This window comes from Pteropus medius, unplaced genomic scaffold (assembly GCF_902729225.1).
Source record: "Pteropus medius unplaced genomic scaffold, Ma_sr-lr_union100, whole genome shotgun sequence".
In the NCBI taxonomy this organism is placed as follows: domain Eukaryota; kingdom Metazoa; phylum Chordata; class Mammalia; order Chiroptera; family Pteropodidae; genus Pteropus; species Pteropus medius.
In genome coordinates this window covers 24,209,272-24,229,907 of record NW_024340692.1, presented here as the reverse complement: position 1 = coordinate 24,229,907, position 20,636 = coordinate 24,209,272, and the positions used below count along the sequence as shown (strand labels likewise).

The window sequence follows — 20,636 nt, the reverse complement described above, 5'->3', positions numbered from 1 at the left end:
CATAGGAAACAATAATGACGTAAGACATTCTGACATATATTAAAAAAAAAGGATTAATGGTTTGAATAAGCTGATTTTAATATCCTTAAAATTCATTCAAGCCTTCATCAAGGTTCATTCATCCACCTTATTTTATTGAACGCAATGTGCCAGACGTGATACATGCCAGGTGTTTGGTTTGGGTTAAATAACTGTGAAACAGCCATTCAATGCTACTTTTATTAATATTCTTAATGAATTGCCTTCTTTAAATCATTTTACTTTCTTTAAAAACCAGCAACATAAAGATGTAGAAAAACGCTTTTCTTACTAACCCAAGGGGTCGACGCCTGGCGGTTTTCCAGGTACAGGCCTCAGTCCAGGAGTAGAATTACTGCCTGGGGTGGGTGCATCAGTTCGCGGAGTAGGGGTATTAGACTTTGAAACAGGAGTAGTAGATTTTTCATTCTAACAAGAAATGTAATAATGTAATAAAATACACTGGCAATTAGAACACAGTTTTAACGATGATGTTTAAAAACAATGTTTAATAACAATGATGCTTTAAATTTAAAAAGGTTAAAAAAAAGGAAAGAAAAAAATGGAAAAAGTTCTTCAGCTTAGGCCTTTATTTTCATTAGTTAAAAAGCTAAAAAAAAAAAAAAAAAAAAAGAAAAGAAAAAAGAGTTCCCTGAGACCACAAAACCAATGTTCAGGAGGACATATACTGAAGCTAAATTGAGGGTAGAGTAACCAGTTTCCAGGAAACTGGTTAGAGTCAGACGGAGGCCGACAAATCATGCATCCTGACTATGACCGCCACTGGCTGGTGGCTTTGATTTAAGACTGAGTGGTTTGAGTTGGGCTTCTTGTGGATTGTTCAAGTTATAAGGGGCTTCCTGGTTAAAAGGTCCCATTAGAAAAGATCCAAGCCTGAATTGTCCTACAGATCAGCACAGAGGAGTTACTATTAAAAGAAGGCCAAAAGGCCAAAAGAAAACAAAGGAAAACTTAATCTAGCCCTCTGTCAGACATATCCTCCTAATTTGCAGATAAACTGACAAATTTTCTTTCCTTTAAGCTGTGAATTCAAAAGGTTATTTAAAAATTGAATTTGTTAAGGAAATAACTTGTGAGGAAAAAGGAAGACACACCACACAAAAATGCAATTAATTACACAGCCACAGAAGAAGGAGTGATAGGGAGATTATCCTGACTTGCAAGCAGTTTCATTTTGCATTTGTGATTTGTGGTGTGAGTCAAGGTAAATGACAGATTACTTTTTAGATAGCAAGGGAAAATTATCACAGTAATATATAGCTTGGTAATTCAAACAAAGGCAGCAACAAAATCACACCCAAGCCAAAGACTAAATTTACCATAAACCACAGGTGACAAAATCATCTCTGTAACCCAAGTGTGTATTTCTTCATCTCCACTAAGATACGTTTCAGTCAATTTCCCTATATCCCTTCCCCTAGCCTTGCAAAAAGACTCACAAAACAAACATCCATCACTGACAATATTGTGTTCCAGAAATATTTTTGTCGATTAAACTTGAATGCTGAACAATATACATACATTTGGAAATACAAGTCTTACAGAAAAATGTAAAAAATACAAAATTCAAAAAAAAAATCAAAGCCAACCACCCTGAAACAAACAACACTGAGAAGATGGTAAAGAACTGCTTACAAGGCTAAGTTCTTTGGATTTGGAAGAAGGAGTGCTGCTGGAGGATGCGATTGAGGCTGGGCTGATTGGGGCATCCTTCTTGAGCAGCCGAGTCTTGTCCAGGCCATTCTCCCTTGGGGAATGTGCTGGGCTCCCTCGAGGGGAAGATGGATCCTATAAAGGAACATCTCGGATATTAATATAGCATAGTGCATTCATAATGCTGGAGTACTTGGGTGAGGGTGTTTCTAGCCAAAAGTATTTAACAGCTTAGAAGCATCAAATGTCCTAGAATAGATAAGTCTCACTGAATCACTGAAGAAAATATACAGTATCTAGGTCGAAGAAAACATTACAAAATTTTAGTATTTATTTAAAACAAAAACAAGAATTCTACAAATTTGCAAGTCACTTGTGAGACTTGTAGGCTAACCACGGATGTCTAGTGTGCATTCATGGCTGGTAGCAAAACACACCTGTGCATCATAAAAAAGAAGAGCAATAACAAAAGGATCAGTAACATGTAAAATCGGTAATACGTAAAATTTTCAGGTAAATCCTTTTAGAAATTAAGAACACACTGTGGATAGTAACTGTTAGGACACTAGTCACTGTTAGATCTGGGTAAGAAAAGGAAGTTAAATGAGCCACAGATATACCTCATTGGAAACGTCAACCACCAAGTTGTCATCACTCTTCTCACCATCACTGTCCTGCATTGACAAATAAGAAGTATTATTTCCTCCCATAGCAAAAAGAAAAAAAAAAAGGCTGGATTTACCCTAGATAAGTTCAGACTAATTCCTCACGTCTCATAAAAATGAACTGCACCAAACAGTACTAAACAGTCTACAATATACTTTTACTATGTTCTTCAATCCTCGTGATGAAGTTCTGAGGTAGGTAATATGATGATTCCATTTTACAGTTTAAAAACAATTGGTAAGTAGCTCCATTTTAAAGTTGGAAGGTTTCACATGAAAATTTTAATTTTGGGGTTTTTTTCTGAAGCCTGCTATCTTGCAGGACACCATCACAGAAAGCAAAGTGGGGACTGATTGCCTCCATACCAGTCCCATCTAACTTACTCCCTTTATTATGTGACCTAAGGACTAGTTACTGAAGAAAAATGACCATCAAGCCATGACAGGGATATCTCTGCAAGCCATATTGCACAAAACTTGCTATGTGTCTTAGCGCAGGAGTTCATCTAGACGTTTTAACAGAATGTCTATGATTTTACATTTTTCCTTAACATTTCTAGCTGACCACAAGAAATTCAGCCACTGTGAAATATATGGAGGGAAACAAATAAATCTACAGAAGTAATAATATAAAACACCCAAATATTCTATTTGTTGCCAGATAGAGCATTCTATTCTCGCTCACACACCTGTGCACTTACCTGCACACACACAGAACTTTGGTTAGTCAATTAAGGCACGGCTATAACTGCAATAAAAATTTTTTCCCAAGGATGTTGTTACCCTTTATTTTAGTTTTCATTGGTAATAGTCAAAGGGTAAAATGGCTACTGATAAGAAGCAAGGTAAACTGGCCTCCCCCACAGCAAAGGTGAATGAACATACATAACGAGTTGCAATTTCCTTTTCTTCGGTTTTCTGCTTTTTGCTATCAGAGGAGTAGTCTGTGGAGTTCCTGTGCTTCTCAGCACCTCGGAAACTGGCTGATGGGGATACCGAAGAGCTCTGAAATTAGAAAGGGAAACAAGGTTGAGAAATGATGAGCCATTTAACAGTGTGATTTTTAATCATCTGAGACTTTATCTACTTTGTATTCATTAGTATACATTTGCGAAGCTGTTAAGAGGAGACAGGAGAGAGGGAAGGAGGTGAAAGGAAGAAGAAAACAGAGCTATAAGAAAAATAAGGAGAAAGAGAAAAACAGAAAAGGAATGGGGAAAAAAGGAAAGAACAAGACAGAGGAAACAGAGATGGGACAGAGGAGGCAGAGGAATAAAAAGGGAGGTAAGAAATAATGCAAATCCAAAAGACAGAATAGGTTTGGTCTAAAGGAGATATTTATATTATACTGTTGAAGCACCTTTTAGAGAGTTGAGAAAGGTAGCTGATACAAGAGAAATAAGGAAGAAAAAAAAGAAAGGCTACTTTTTTTCAAGATTGCTGGTTAATGGGAAGCTAGTATTTCAAGACTCTACAGTGAAACTGAATAATTTAGAGTCCAGCTTGAAAGATAATTAGTAATTCTTCAATGAAAAAAAGAGGAGAGGTACTCTTTGGGGATTCAAGCACCCCAAAATGGTGACCATGTGACACAAAGGTCATATTTACAGAATTTGCTTAGTCTTGAACCTTAAAGGGCCTGGAAGATACAGGGTGGCAGGTAAAACAAAAACAACAAACGACCCACAAAAACTCACATCTGCAAAAATGTACTTTATTCCTGACTTCTAGAGTTATCATGAGCCTGCTTCTTTTTATCTCTGGAAACTCAGAAATCTGTTAGGAACAGAGAATGGAGAAAGGTGGTCCCTCCCTCTTGGGATCATGATCAGGGGTGATCTCTGTGGGTTCAAGCTATACCTATTATCTCTCCTCTTCCAAAGAGCTCTCAACGAGAAGTGTCTCATACACAGAAAACAAACACTGATGACAAGAAGCCAGAGAATGAGTCTGTCTGCCATTAAGGCCAGGTAGTTACTAGGTACATTTAGATGGTATGGGAGCTTAAAACCATGGATGTAGATATGAAGAAAACATTGATAAAAACTGTAAATAACCTTAAGATTAAGTTTCAGAAAGACCGAACAGAAGCTCTACACAAAGGTGAGGTACAAGAGAGGGAGCAGGGCTGAGTGCAGGGCTAACCTGCTGAGAGTGGATTATAAAAGCCTGAGGAGCCAAGTCCCTCAGTAGGGCACTAGGGCATGAATCCAAGAGCTAAACTAACCCGGCCTGCGGGGAGGAAAGGGATGATCTTGGAGGGCAGAGGAAAGAATACTTGGAATAAAAAAATAAAAATAAAAATAAAAAAGTTCTAGGAAGAACAAAGAATCACCACCAGAATATCTGCCTGGCATCCGAATCATTTCAGAAAACTGTTAAGTAAAGCTCTCCTTCATTTATAACTTTATTCATCTTATATAAAATTAACACCCTTGTGCCTTTTTTCTCTTTTTCTAAGTCTGTTAGTAGTAATTAACATTTATAATGACACACAAAATTTCCAATTTGCTTTTAATTAACTATGGGTGGCAGTGTGATAGCTAGAACTTTTGGCTCTACATTCCATTTTACTTCCACTGAACCATAATGCCACATATGTTTTTGTGGCTAAACTGTCAAAGCATGTTGTTAAGAGGAAAACCAATAAACTTTTCCACACCTGGGCTGGTATAGCTACCAAGAGATCACCCCCTAGTGGTCAGCTACAGTGATGGCACTCCGCAGCCAGCTCTAAAGGTAGGGGTGGAGGGTGGGAGTTTGGAGGAGGAGAAAGATAAGAATGACCAGTAACTGGGTTCCCATTGATAGAGACTGGATATTTCTTCCAGTCCCTCTCAAGGTTTTATATGACTACTCCAAATGTATGCACTGAACCTTGTAACTATTCCTACTCAAACATTCACCCTTAAGCAGAATAGATGGCAGGCATTGTTTAGTAAGGCTAAAGACTGAAGCAAAATATTAGAAGCCAAATAATTTTAAAAAGTGGAACTTTCATATATCTCCACTGAGTTCTATTCCTCACCCCAAAGCCATAACACTTGGTTCAATGCTCTGCTTTGCTTTCACACCATGACCCAATGCAATCAGGTTTTTATAATCATCAGTCCACTGAAATCATGCAAACAAACATCATCTGTGAGCTATTACCTACCATATTTAATGCCAGAAAAAAAAAGCCCAAATTTCTGAGTATAGCTATTTTTTTTTAGGCAAGGCAACCTTTGGTTGACCTCACAGATTGCAAGGACCTTGTCAGCTTACAATCCCTTATTTTTCATGTTTTACACCTACAGCACCTGGTCTTCCTAAATTGTCTCCCATCCAAGTACTAGGCAGGCCCGACCCTGCTTAGCTTCCGAGATCAGATGAGATCGGGCTTGTTCAGGGTAGCATGGCCGTAGACTGAGTATAGCTATTTTCTAAAGCCCTTCACCCCATGCCCGAATCCAGAGTTTTGGCCTTGTCTCAGCACAACGAGCTTGTTCCCCTGTGCTCTGTTTATTTTCATTCCATCTGTAGCCTTTTTTCCTGGCTTATAAGAATGCCCTTTCCCTCAGTATCTTCCTTTTGAAATCTCTTCATTCTTAAAAACCAGCTCTAATATCACCTTTCAAAGATCCTTCAGACACAGTCAGGCAGAATTAATCACTCATTCCTCTTTGTTCTCTTAATATTATGTTCACCCAATGAGTAGAGCACTCACAGTCAATTTATGGCTATTTGTTTGCAAGGCCACTTCGCAGACCAGGCTGTAGGTTCCCGAGAAGCAGGTGGAGACAGAAGTACCCGGCAAAGTTACTGGCACAGAACTGCACAGAAATGTTTGCGAACACAGATAACTAAACATCCACTTGTCACTCCATCTTATCCAAAATTCATGGGTTACACTCCCTTTCTGAGGGTTTCTAGGCTAAACGGCTCCACAGGAAACCATTCGCTAGAGTAAGATCTGAGTAGGGACGCCCCTTGGAACTGGCAACTCAGGAACTCTGCCCCTTCTACTATTTCCCGATGTCTTTGTCCCAGTAATTTGGTATTTTATAAGGGAAAAAAAAAAACCTGAATGTATATGTGTATATGATTAACAACTATCTGAGCCTTTTGATTCTGACACACTCTATTGAAAGTTATTTCTACTGTTTAAAAGGAAAAATGTATTTTTAAACAATGAAATACTTTCTTAAAAATTAATACTAAATGGTAATGCTTTAGACTTTTATGCTTCTTTATTGGGACACACATACAAATAGCTTTATTTATTTATTTTTAAATGGCTGTTTCAGGCCCTGTGAGCAGTATTTTATTTGTGAATTTTACTACAGAACAGAGTTATACTTTAGAGTTTCCTGGTAGAATGATAAAGAAGTTAATTATCGCTAGCATTTAAAGGTTAAGCTAAACAATGGTTACTGTGGCAATAAACTGTTTCAATAACATAACTGCTCTGGAATCAAACTGAACTTGGCATGGACTCTTATGATGAATCTGACAAGTCCACCATTCTACCACCAGAAGATAACTTAGATCGTAGCTGGACATGTGAAGAGGAGGAATTACATAAATACTGATGAAGTCATGCCTTTACAAGAAAAGCTTATTTTCATTTCTATTGTTACTTTAGTAGCTTAGCTAGGTTAGATATTTCCCTAGCTTACTAGAGCTGCATCATGACTATAAATCTACAAATTTAGAAACAATAAATGTATATCTTTTCTCATTAGTTTGATCATGTAAACATACCAGCAAATTTATTGTGAACAGAGAGTTACAGTCACAAGCAGTGGCCAATCCAAAGAGGGCAAAATACCTTAAATATAAATGTTGAGTAAAAAGCTCTGAAAAATAAAGTAATAACCTAGAATTAACTTTTTTAAAAAAGTGCTGTATTTTTAAAATACAGAGGTATAAGTTTAATTAAAGTAAAAGAGGAGGGAAACAAACAAGGAGAAACCAAGGAAAAAATAATTAAAGTTTACAAGTCTTATTAAATGGAAAATCCTAATTGCTTTGGTAGTAAAAGATAAGCTTTATGACAGTTATTCCTAACATTATAAATCATGTTATCTCAAAATAAGAAAAATTCTAGATCCTAGTTTGAAATCCAGCCTAGACTTTACTATGCCTATTTGACCAAGTCAGCTAGAAAACTGACACCTCCAGCAATCTAAAGGGATAGCCCTGCCCCTTTATCTTTACTTCTTTGCCACCTCCAGATCAAAGAAGACCATGTATGAGAAAGAGTTCTCTATACATCTTCCTCCCCTCCAAAAAAGAAGTACTGTAATAACTAGAAGATAACTTTAATAACTGGTAGCAGACTTTACTAGCAGGAAAGAGCATCTCTCCAGAGTTGGACTGCCTGGGTTTAAGTCTAGATTATTCCACTTAATGGGTGGGTAGCCTTGGAGATGTTGCCCAGGCTCAATTAATCTGTAGTTAACACCACCCCACCCATTCCTTCAAGGGGGCTGCTTTGAAGGCTAAGTGAAAGAATCCAAATAAGACACAGTCCCAGCCAGATAACTGAGCCCGCAGAAACAGTAACTCAGCACTATGATGGTGTACTGCACTCTATTTACTACAGAGCTAGTATAGATCTTCTATTTTAAGCCTCACATAAGGACTATTCTAGGCATTTGTGTAGCACTATCTCTCAGTAGAGATATACAGATGGTCCATAATGATAAGGTTTCAACAGGCTGCTATTATCCAAAACATATCTTTCGACAATCACAATAAGGTTTTGGTTACGTACTGCAGGCAGGACTAGGAATACCACCTCCACATTGGACTTTATAATCTGATATCAAATGTACATCGAGCTAATTCTGCTTTCCATTTGCATAGGTGCAGTGCTCAGACCTCCCTGTCCACTTACAAGATTTCAACCAGAAAGAAAATGCTTGCTAAAGGCTGAGTGGAAACCATGATCAATTACCATTTGTCTGCTCATCAGCTATGCCTTCAAACATTCCATCTACCTGGCACGAAAGGGTAAATCAATTTTCAGACAGATATAGGGGATAATGATGGGTAGAGGGCACCATGAAAATCTGGCTAGGATAACCACAAGTCCTGGTTTGTTCCCACTCTACACTGTTGTCCAGGCCTCTCTTTACTCTCAAAACCAGTCCAAGTTAGAAGATAAATTATACTGCTACTCTATCTGTAGTTCATTCAGTACAGTAATTAGTTCCGGCCAGGAACAACTCAGGGGGAGTTTGTTTATGGAAGTGGAGGTGATGAGGATGGAGATGGCAAGCCCAAGAGCCCTGTAGACCCTTTATTATTCCATAACCAAAGTCCTCAATCATCATTTCCTCAGCAGAAACAAATACTGGTGACTTTCTTGAAAGGCCAAGGTACTGTTGGAGATCAGCAGGGACTCAGCCCACTCCTCCTTCTGAGCAGAGTTCTGGTTTTCAGGAGAAACTCTACAATCATGAGTCATCAGCATTAACTACGGTCACTGGTCCTCAGATCATTTCAATTATTAAATACTTTCGACAAGTTCTGAAGTCCTTAAAAGGAACATCCTGAATAAATCTACGTATACCAAACTCACAAGTACCATATCCCAGTGAATTTTTGATTGAGATTTTATTGTACAGTATTATACAAAATGTTTATTTACCCCTGCTCATAGCTTTTTTAACTGATAAAACATTTTAAAATTTATTATCCCACTTATAAGGAAATAACCAAGAGAGATGGAAAATATAATCATCAACCGGGAAAAATTAAATATAAGAACTTTAAGATAAAAATTATTTGGTCAAAATGCACATGTCTTATGTACTGACTCATAATACAAGCAGATTTATGTAAATTAGCTTAAAATTTATAGCATGCTAATGGTGAAATACCTGAATATGGTAGAGCTCTAAGCCAGTCAATGGTGTCAGTTTACTGCTCATTGTAGTAAAAATTTTTTAAATAACTGGCTTGATTAAGGAAGTCATTAAAAATTCAACCTGTATATAACCCTCAGAGAACTTGCTTTTTTCAAATTAACATAAATCAAAATTCACCTTCAAAAATTACTGGAACTTTCTGAAGACTTGGCCCTTGTTAAAACAAGATTTAATATAATCTCTCTATAAAGTAATGAGTCTGTTCTCAATAAATGTTTCACCTTTATAACATTTCATGAACAACATGTTCTTTAAAATGTTCTGTTGCTATATTTGTTTTTCAGCTTCTCTTCTGGCAAGAGAAACTTGGTTTAAGATAAATTTCTTTTGCAGACAATCAAAATTTTAACAAACCAGAGGAAGTGACAGAGGAATGATTAACAACTGACAAAGGAATGACCAGTGTCCACAATGATCATGCTATGGGTACTTGAGTCGGACAGCCCTGGGTTCAATACCAGGCTGGACCACTTGCTTGCTGTATGACCATGGACAAGTTAACAGACAGCACCACGCTTCCACCTCCTACTGGGTAAAATGAGGATAACAGGAGTACTTCCTCAGAAGGTTGCTGTGAGGATTACAGGAGAGTGCATATTGTGGAGCATGGTACCTTGCACTGTAAAGAGCTATTATTGCCCCTTGGCTAATGTGGAAACCACCACACAACCTTAGTTCACTTACGAACTCACTCAGTAAGCATTTACTGAATGAATACCCACGAAGTACAGAAATACAAAGATGAATGAAATATATAGCTTGCCCTCCAGCAAGCACCTATATTTCATGTTACTTAGAATACAAAAGTCCTACACTTTTTTTCCCTTCATGCAGTAGAATATATAACACTTCAATATTTAGTCATTCATGTTTTGTTTCTGTCATCTCAGCATTATGTAATACTTGGTCAGGATAAAATGCCGTAATAATTTATAAGGTATCAATAAAATTGATTTTAAATTAGAACATTATCTTAATGTCCTCTTGGAGTTTCTTGATTGTTATTTCCTCTTCCTGGAATAAAGCTGTTGGCTCTGCCCCAGAAATTTCATTAAATAGTTACTTTAGCTGGTGAGCTGAGCTGTTATAACATGCTTTGACACCAAAGATATAGGTATAATTCTTGTGTAGGAAGCTCAGCTTCCTCTCTTCACAGCCACTGACTATGTGTGGTTCAAACTGTGGGTCACATGAGGAAGCAACTGGGGAAATAAGAGAGGATGAGTACATCCCCTGACCACTGTTGGAAAGGAGAGCCCAAGCCCAAGCTAAATTAATCAAGCAATCTCTCTCCTGATCATTAGAGATGGCAGAGTATTAACAGTCTCCCAGAAACTGAAAAAAATTTCCAAGTGCACACAAATATTACACAGAAGTCACTTACATCTTTTAAACTATCTAATCATCCCAAAGACAACGCATGCTCTTCAATCCAATGGACTTCTTCAAGGTATGCAAGACTTAAACTAACATTCCTAAGTGTACTTGTCCTCCAGCAAGAAATCCCTTTCCTCATTCATACAGATTCTATAAATGTGGTATGCAGACGCTATGGAAATTATAGTCACATTCACCCATCACCTTTTTCTGGGATCTTTTTCTCTGTATAGCGCCTATAAAATATATCCTAAATAATTCATTCACCCATTGCCTTATAATCAATGTTACTAAGTCTCACTGACAAATAGTAATCAGTACGTGGATTTGACTGTCCTAAAAACAAAGGTGAGAGTGCTGGCAAAAATCTCCTTCCCGAATTTTCTGGAAAAGTTTATTGGCTTTAGACTTACTCTTATACTGTGCTCTGTTCTTGAAACAAAATGTTAACGTACTCCTAACAGCTGCTTTGAAAGAAGCTGAAGTGGGATAGCTGCTCCGAGAAAATAAAGTGACTCAGCTTTAAGACTTGGCAAGCTATGTCGTAATGGGCCAGAATCCTCATTTAGTAACTATTAAAATTTATTGGAAAAAGTCTTTTCATGTTGTTATTTTTTCCAGTAAACTGTTTTAATCTATCTGAAAGGCTAAACATTTTTTTTTCTTCCAAAGAGTGTTAACTCCACAGAGTCTCATATATATTGTATATTATGGATGCAAATATATTCTATATAATATCGGATGGTAATTCAGCAGAAACAGAGAAGAAAACGACTGCATATCAATTTAAAGGTAGGCTGCCTAACAGTTTTAAGGTTGTTAATCCTTAAAAACTCCAGGTCTTTTTCATACCACACCACGAAAGGGTGAAATACTTTTCAGTGATCATTTAGCCAATTTGGTCTTAAGGTCCCTTACTAAAATATTAAAGTCGGTTGTACTCTAGAATGAAACTGACAAATATAATGTGAATTACATATGTATTTAAAAATTTTCTAGCAGCCAGATTCTTAAAAATTAAAAATAAACAGGTAAAATTAATTTTCATCATACATTTAACTCAATGTATCAAAAAATACCATGTCAACATGTAAACAACATAAAAATTATTAATGAGCTATTTTACATTATTTTCCTTTTTTAGTACATCTTGAAAATCTGGTGTGCACTTTACACTTACTTATAGCACACCTCAATTTGGACTGGCTACATTTTTAGTGTTCAATAGCCACATATCACTTGTGGCTACCACAATAGATGACGCAGGTCTAAAAGTTCTTGAATTCACAACAGGAATCAACACCCAGTAATAGAAGCATCTAGCACTTCATACAAGTACAGGCCTGATGTGGTTACTGCTTACCTTCTCCAATCTCAGCTGAAAGTCTCTTTCTCAGAGTGCTGGACACCCCATACTCATTTATCCCTCAGTGCAGGGCTTCTGCCAAGAACTCTCTTCACGAGACTCTGAGTGGCTACGATCTTTTCATCTTTTATGTTTCAGTTTAAGTGCCACCTTCTCAGAAAGGTCTTGTCAGTGATGCTATTCAAGATGCTTTCTGGAAATCTCTACCATAGCCCCCTTTTTACTTCTTAGCATTTGTATTGCAGCCGTTATTTTGATTATTTGCTTGTCTCTTCTACTTGATTAGAAGTTCCAGGAAGACAAGGACCATGCCTGGTTTCATCACATGAAAATCCAAAACTAGCTTTGGTGCCTCAATTAACAGCTGCCGAACAAATGAATGAGTACGAAACTCGATCTGCTCATGCTTATGCATTTGTCTTCCTTGTTCCTGTATTATTTTCATTATGTTGAGACTAGAGATTATACATTCCTAAAAGGCATGTATTTATTGTACCTTATTTCTTTGTATTCTTAGCACTCAATATAATGACTGTCTTAGTCAGAGGAACAGCTGTGTGTATGTGGGGTATATGCAGGTGGCTGTATGTAGGCACACCAAAGGAAGAAGACAGCCTTCAAAAGTTATTTTGAGGTCTACGGCCATGCTACCTTGAACGAGCCCAATCCCATCTGATCTCAGAAGCTAAGCAGGGCTGGGCCTGGTTAGTACTTGAATGGGAGACCACCTAGGGAGACCAGATGCTGTAGGTGTTATAAGAAATAAATAATAAAAATAAGGGATTGTACGCTGACAAGGTCCTTGCAATCTGTGAGGTCAACCAAGGGTTGCCTCGCCTGGAAAAAAAAAAAAAAGTGATTTTGAAAATGATACGATGGCAAAACAATTTTCAGAACTATGGTGAAAAGATATTAAGCAGCAGCAGTACAAAAAATAAAACCAAAACAAAGGTCAGAATGGTGCTAGAGAGGAAAGGGTCAAAAGTGGTGCCTTTTCTCCTCCACCAATCAAGGGCACAGGCCCCCTCCCCCAAGGTCAGCACCAGTCTTGACCTCTGGGTGGTCATGTAAGGAAAATTGTTGAAGAAATGCATCAAGGCCACCAATTCTTCTTCTTTATCCTAGAAGAGATAAATCTTTGGCAGAAGGAAGACATTTTTCAACTGGCTATCCCTCTCCCCTGTCGTCTTTCATCATGTACTCATCAGCTATTTGTGACAAGGAAGAGACAAATCTTATTCAAGTCTGACCATTGAAAAGGTAGGATTTAAATGAATCCTGCCTGACAGACCACCACATGCAGAATGCAGCATCAGCAGTTTTTCCATGGCTGCTCATTTAGAGAACAGGGATCCCTGGGGATCTCCTGGAAATGTTTACTCCTCAAGGGGAGGTATGTGGCAACGAAAAAAAATCTCTGTGGTAATGAAAAAAAATCTCTGTATTAACATTTTTTTTTCTAGATAGTAAGTCACCACTACACCGCTGACAAAAGAAAAGCCCACATATAGGGCAGATAAAAGACTTTTTTTTTTTTTAAAGAGCTTTACATTGGTTCATTTTAAAATCATAGATGACTATCTTTATGTAAATTTTTAGTATGTAAAGCAATCTAAAGCATTAACGTCAATTTAACTGAGACTTTAGTATACTGAGGAATGAAAACAAATGAGACAATAAGACACAGATACTTAGAGACATAATTTCAAATCGTTCCAAAGAAATGATTTCAGGCAGCAGTTGTCATTCGACAACTAGATCTAAAGATACAAGGGTTCGACAAAATATATAAAACATGGGAAGAACAGGATGATTCACTAAGCATGTGACAAGATTACCTGGTCTAACCAGGAAACAGCATTCTACTAACCAGGGCTGAAATGCTGAAAGGGGAGTCGGGTCATGGTCAAATCTCCCTGCTCCCCTCAGATGATCATAGGTCAGAGAGCTAAATTATAAGAGGACTACAGAAAATATTTCAGAGGCTCTGTCTATTTGCCATCCCCAAGCAACTGTGAGTGCTGCTCTGTAGCTCCCGCTTCTCTGACTTTTCCCTCTTCCATCCTCCCCACCCTTCACCCACGCCCCCGCCCTGCTGGCAATACCTCAGTCAATACTTAGTCCTGCCACTGGCACTATGGGCTAAAGAGGTTGTTGACCCTTATTCTAACATGTCCTTTTAGGTTAATTACTTTTGTATACTCGGTGTACCCGGTGACATTTAATCATTATAGTGCTACTCGGGTAAACAGAACTGAATGGAGCCAACTGCAATTTGGCATCGAGCTAAATGGTGCGGTAATAGCAGCATGCTGAAAATGGATTGGAAGAAAAAATACTTTCACTCACCACACTGAGAAACAAGGTGAATACCACTCGATCAATCACTATTTTATTAAAAACTAAGAACAATAGCTCAATGGTACATATTTGCTATTTAATACGAACTATGGCTGGAAGGACATCCTGCACTTTGTAATGTATGACAGTCTAGTAAGAGTTTACTGAATAAATGAATGAAAATAAAAGTAACTCCAACTGTCTGTATGACTTTTGTGGTACGTCTGTCTCTCTCTTTGCATGCGCGCGCACACACAAACACACATACACATCTCATCACAAGACAGTTCTCTGCTAACACAGTCAACAGTGTATTATCTTGCTAGTCTTTTGGTTTGTAAGCATCCAGGACATAGGAAAGTAGATGCAGAAGATCCCACAATCTAGTGTTTGCAAGACAGCATCCAGGAGCACAGGATTAATAAAATGTCAAGTCACAGACCTTTGAGACACTAACAATGTTTGCTAAAACAGACAGCTATGGCCTTTTTGTCCCTGGGAAAGGAGAGTGGGTCAGAAAGGCCATTAGTAGACTTGACAGAGCTAGCCAGACCACTGGAGGTAGAGGGAATTCTGCAGAAATACTTTCAGTACTAGTTGGTAAATGGAAAAAATGAGGTTTCACTCCTCTATCTGAAGAATAACTGACTTTGCAAGCAAAGTATTGTGTTGTGATGTCAGTAGAATCCTACAAGTGTAGCTAAATGGCTAATCTGTTGGCAATGTGCTAGTCACTGGGGACACAAAGTGGATAAGGCACCAGTTTTACAGTGCTGTGGGGTCTGGAGGGAAAGAGATGGAATGGAATAATTACAGGCTCTACAGTGAGAGTACTCTGGTTTCAAATCTCAACCCCAGTACTTATTAACTGTGTACTGGCAAGTTAACCCCTCGAGGCCTCAATTTTCATACCTGTAAAACGTAGATAAAGATATTTGTCCTACAGGATTGTCATAAAGATTAAATGAGATAACTATGTGAAGTGGCAGGCTACCTTTCATGCTTATGTATGGAATTTGCCCTAGAAGACAAAGGTCAAGCCTTTACTAGTAACCCAACCCAACTCAGGCAGCAGTAGGCCCTGAGAGCTGCTACGAATGTCTCCTCTTGGCCTTCCAAAAGAGGTCAGTGAGCACTTCCTCAAGCCTTGGATTCTGGGCAAAAGCCACTCTGTCCAGATTCATACGTTTCTGAGAGCATATTCTAGGCATCTACCTGCCCTCTAGGCTCAGTGCCCTTTTTTCAAAGTTCTGCTCTTTCTCCTTATTTGTAGAACTCATGCCAAACATATCTTTTAGCATGACCTTGAGTTAGAGTGACAGAGTTAGCAAGACTAGACTTGCAACCCCAACTTCACTGGAACTTGACAAATAACTCTATAAAATGAGTGAAGTGTCAGGACTAATGGGGTAAAGGAGCACAGCACGTACCCGCTGTAAATAACTGAACAGCAGCAGTTGATGAACAGAGTCCCAACTATATGCCAGGCAGTTTGCTGGGCCGTAAGGCACTGACTTGGAACACAATTAAAAGAATAAATGAAGACCCTGCCCTCATAGAACACTAGTTATAGCAACGGGCCATAAAAATAAAGTTAACTAAGTTATTATTAATAAAATTAAGGAAAAATAAGTACAGATAACAGTGTGGTACAAAGGAGACAAACAGGATGCTAACACCGAAGACTAGGGACAGGGTGGTCAGGAATGGTCTCTTCAAAGAGATGACATTCAGACTGACATCAGAAGCAAAACTTGGAGCCAATCGTTTGAACAGCCAGGAAAAGAATGCTGCAGACAGAGGGAATGGCACATGCACAGGCCTCGAAGAAGGAGAAAACGTGCAGTGATACTGGAGGGAATAGAAAGCTGGATGCCAGCTGTGGAGGCACAGCATGATGGGACAATGCTGAAAGGAGAGTGGGGCTGGACTGTGCAGGGTCCAGGAGGTCTTGGTGAAATTTGTTTTTTATTTAAGTGCCATTGAAAGGAAGCGATTAGATGACACACGTTCTAAAAATCTCCCAGGAGATCTTCGAAAAGTTCTATGTGAGATGAGAGTCAGAGTCAAATTAAGACTTTTAAAAAGACTTCAGAAAAAATTATGTTGCCTATCTCCACCCTTGGTAATTAAGAATATAAACAACACTTAGTATATAACATAAACCTTATTTGTGTGCTAAAATTAAAATAGCAAAATTCTGAATCAAAGCTGAGCTGTCATCACTTTTGGTGTCCCTGCTTTACTACTGCTGTTAGCATGAGCTTAAGTGGGCCTGCCAGGTAATAGAACTTTGGCAGGGAAGGAGTGGTCCTGGGAAAGATACTGGTGTCTAGGACTGGAGGAGGTGCTAGAGAGGGGAGAAGAGGACGAATTTGAGAGAGATGTAGAGGTATAACCCAGTGACTCATACAAATATATGTATGTGTGTGCATGTGTGTATGCATGGGTACGTGTACGTATATATGTATGTATATGATTAGGATGGAATCAAGTTTGTCAACATACTGATGTCATCTTCGTGCATCTGCAATTTGATATAGGTTCTTACTGGGAAAAGAAAAGGCAAGAGTCTTAGGTATCCCATAAGAATGCTTGCAACCTGAAGGACCTCATAGGGCTTGCATCCTCCAAGGTTTATCACAAAAGGGGAAAACACAACTGGGAGGTTTAGAACTACTGATCTAATCAACCTGAATTACATTTCCACAAAGTGGTAGACCAGTATTTGAGATTAGATGCTAAAGAATAAATGCTGATCTTTACTCAAAGAAACTGACAAAGAAGACACTTTTCTATAATCAACAAAAAACTGAATTATAAGAGCACAGGGAGACATTAATAAGAAAGGGGCCTCTCAGGTTTCAGAGTAACTGGGGTTTATCCACTGAGGCTTTCCATGAAAGACAGGCCCAGGAACTGCCAGGCCCCAACCAAACCTGGACTGCAGTGTTTCTGGTATGTGAGGAGGCTAGGTAAGTTTTCGAAGAAATGGAGGAGTAAGACAGAACAGCAAAGCTCCTAAAAGCTGTCTTGTTTCTGGCATGGGTCATGGGCTGGGATGAGACAAGCTGACAGGTTGCAAACAAAATTCAAGGACTGGGAAGTGGTTCTCAACCCTGGCTGCCTGTCAGAAGTACCTATGGAGCTTTAAAAAGTAGCACCGCCCCCCCCCAGCCACACACACACACACCCACCTCTACCGGGCACTGTCTGACTCTCTGGAGGGGTGGTGCTTGAGCAACTTTAAAAAGTAATTCTCAAGTTGAGAACCTGAGGCATATTGAGAATGAGGAGGCACTGTGACTCCTGTCAACTAGAATTGCTCATCAATTGGAACTGCCTACCTACTAGCACCATGTCACCTCCAGCCCTTTCAGAGAACACAGTTAGCGGAGTGGTAGTGACAGCATCCCAGATATCATCTCCCTGTGGCTGTTCTCCTCAGGATGAACCACATTTAACTGGTAAGAAATGATGTATTTCAAAACCAAATTCTGGAGTTGGGAGAGAGAAAAACTCAATCACGACCATGGCATAAGAGGAGGCAAGATGCTCTTTACACATTTCTGAAAGCCTGAATGTGGTGTTCCCACGTGTGACTCTACAATGCTGACAAAGTAATGTATTTTGAGTGCCATAATTAAAACAATAATCTCAATAAAGTGGGTATTACAAGATAATTGGCCATCCTCAGGTATTAAGCAAACTGTGGTAAAAGCCAAGGACACTCATCACCAAGGTCAATTACAATAATTACTTATCTGAATTACATTATTGCTATTGTAAACCTCACTTGATTAAAAAAAAAATCCAACAAAACAAAACAAAAAAAACACACTATAAAAACTGATTTAACACACACCACAGGGAAATGACCTGAGAAGGAGTTCTTGTTCTCGTTGCCTGATTACTGGTCATTTAAGAATTCCTATAATCAACTCTGCAGCACCTCCACATATATCCTATCCCTTTAAAGTGTATGTTTCTTCAGATCTGCAGTCTGAGTTTATTAAGGAAATATGCCTATCAGACATTAGAGAAGTGGCTTAGAAGAGCAAAATTCAGCAACGTGTAGGAAAATGGAATGGCTCTAAACTAATAATAAAAATAAAGGGTACAAGAGAAAAACAAATGCCCATTACTCTGTGAGTTACATTCCAACCCTTTCCCCGCCCCTCCCCCCATCAGCACATTACAGGCAAGGTTTTCTCTGCCTTTGTAGAAACTGAGTCTCTCAGTTATTCTGGTTTATAGCTTATGAGAAGATATTTCGGCTCCCACATGCCACTGTCAGCTTGTCCACATTAACACTCATTCAAATAACCAATGGTCAACCAGAAGAAAGTCAGGAAAAGCTTTGAAGACCATAAAAGAGAAAACAGAAATTTTGACCTTCCTATGGGTAATTGGAATGTGTCTGGCAATCGAAGAGTATAAAAGTTCTTTTTTAAGCTGTGATTAAACATCAAGACTTTGATGTTTTATACAGTATTTTTTCCCAGTAATTAACTGCACTAATGAAGTTAATTAGTGGGGAAGAATGCTGTATAAAACATCAAAGTTTTGATGTTTAGTGTCACCATCAGTTCAACTAAACAGTAATAAAGAAATAATTTCTTAAGCGCATTTATGCATGCTCAGCACTTCTATTTACAAGCTCAAATTGTATGACAGGAACATTTTTCAAAATATCCAAAGATGCTATCCACAATGCAATCCTACTGCACTGACAGCAACAACATACCATTTAATGTAGTGTAATTAAGGAGCCAAGAACGCCACATAAAGCAAAAGAAATGAGACATTTAGTCCTAGTTAGAAGGATGGTTATAAATCTACCATTACTGTGAGCTAAAGGAATGGAAGAAAACCAAGGCAAAAAGCCACAAGAAGAACCATGTAACCTGAAGGCTAATGCTAATTATGCATTAGATAGTGGGTTTAGCTTGAGTCTGAGAAAAGAAAAATGGGCCAAGCTATAAAAAAAGAACGGTAGACAGTAGGTCCTTTCAAGCGCCATCGGAGGGCACCGAGTGTACTTTGCCCTTTTCTTTGGAAAAAAAGTGTGCAGGGATGGTAAGAATACTGGAACGTAAAAACCAGTGAGCTGTGGGCCTTCTTATGGTGGCGGTCACAGCTACAAACAGACTCTACCAAACAAGATAGGAAAGTTCTCATCTTCAGCTGAGAGGGACCAGAGAAATCATCTAGCCCCTTGTTACACAAAGGTCATCCATTCACCGTCCATTGGCATCAAGATCTCCTGAGAGCTTGTTAGAAATGCAGCATTTTACGCTCTACTCTCTCTCCGCCCCCAACCTACTGAATCAGAATGTACATTTTAACATGTGTGCTTTTTATGCTTATTAAAGGTTCAAGGAGCACCTGTCTACTCCAACTTGCTCACTTTACTTATACAGAAAGAAATCTGAATCCCAAGGGATGAAGTAATTCAACGCAAGGTAACAAAGGGAAGATACTAAAATACAATACAATCCTCTGATTTTAATAACAGGCACAGGAAATGATGTCTGGAGACTGTGAAAAGAAACCAACCTGTATACAGAGCAGCAAAACACCATCAATAATAGAGGACACAAAAGAGGTCAAGGGAATGACAAAGGGGCTTGCTTCATTAGGTCTGACAGATCTGAGTTCAAATCTATTTGACTTAGGCCAAGAACTCTATCAAACATGTATGAAGTGAAAACTTACAAATTTCATAAATATGAAAATGAAAAGGACATTAAAATGTGTAAAACAAAAAAAACCTCAGAAAGAAAAGCTCTGAGGTCTCCACTTTATTTTTTTGAGAAGAGAGAGATGAACAATGTGGCATCCATGGGGCCACCACATATGACTGCAGGGGATGTGGACTGCACAACCCTGGGGACTGTGAAATGTACTCCGGCACAGCTATGCAGGGCCAGACTAACCCAAGCCCTGGAGGGAGTGAAAGGCATGGCAGGCTTGTTGCATTGCCTAAGATTAGATCCAAAGGTCAATTAGGATTCACAGAAGCCAACTGAAGCAATTTCATCAGAATTGTTAATCATATAATGAATGTGTCTCTCACCAATGAAATGTGAGCTCCATGAGGGCAGGCATTTCTTTCTTTTTCATAACTATATACCCAGAGTCTAACTACAATGCCTGTACTTAGCTAGTCATGGAATAACAATTTTTAAAAAAACATTTAACACACAACGGTTTTGTGGCTTCTTATATGTAGATGCTCACTGTACTTAGAATCATACGAGCAGTTACTATACT

General features: G+C 38.6%; 1 protein-coding gene and 2 pseudogenes across 7 annotated transcripts in view; 1 reads left to right on the top strand and 2 right to left on the bottom strand.

Annotated features, from left to right (window-relative positions):
• Positions 1 to 20,636, bottom strand: part of TLE4 (TLE family member 4, transcriptional corepressor) — a 144,051-nt gene that overhangs the window by 15,966 nt on the left and 107,449 nt on the right. For all 7 annotated transcript variants that reach the window (XM_039846159.1, XM_039846221.1, XM_039846292.1 and 4 more), the window contains 4 exons: positions 3,243 to 3,362; positions 2,313 to 2,366; positions 1,675 to 1,827; positions 315 to 447 (listed from right to left, as the gene is read on the bottom strand). In XM_039846159.1, coding sequence (XP_039702093.1) covers positions 315 to 447; positions 1,675 to 1,827; positions 2,313 to 2,366; positions 3,243 to 3,362 — 460 coding nt within the window. The remainder of the gene's footprint in view (positions 1 to 314; positions 448 to 1,674; positions 1,828 to 2,312; positions 2,367 to 3,242; positions 3,363 to 20,636) is intronic.
• LOC120591629 (uncharacterized) lies at positions 5,648 to 5,766 on the bottom strand (annotated as a pseudogene).
• Positions 12,655 to 12,773, top strand: LOC120594796 (uncharacterized; annotated as a pseudogene).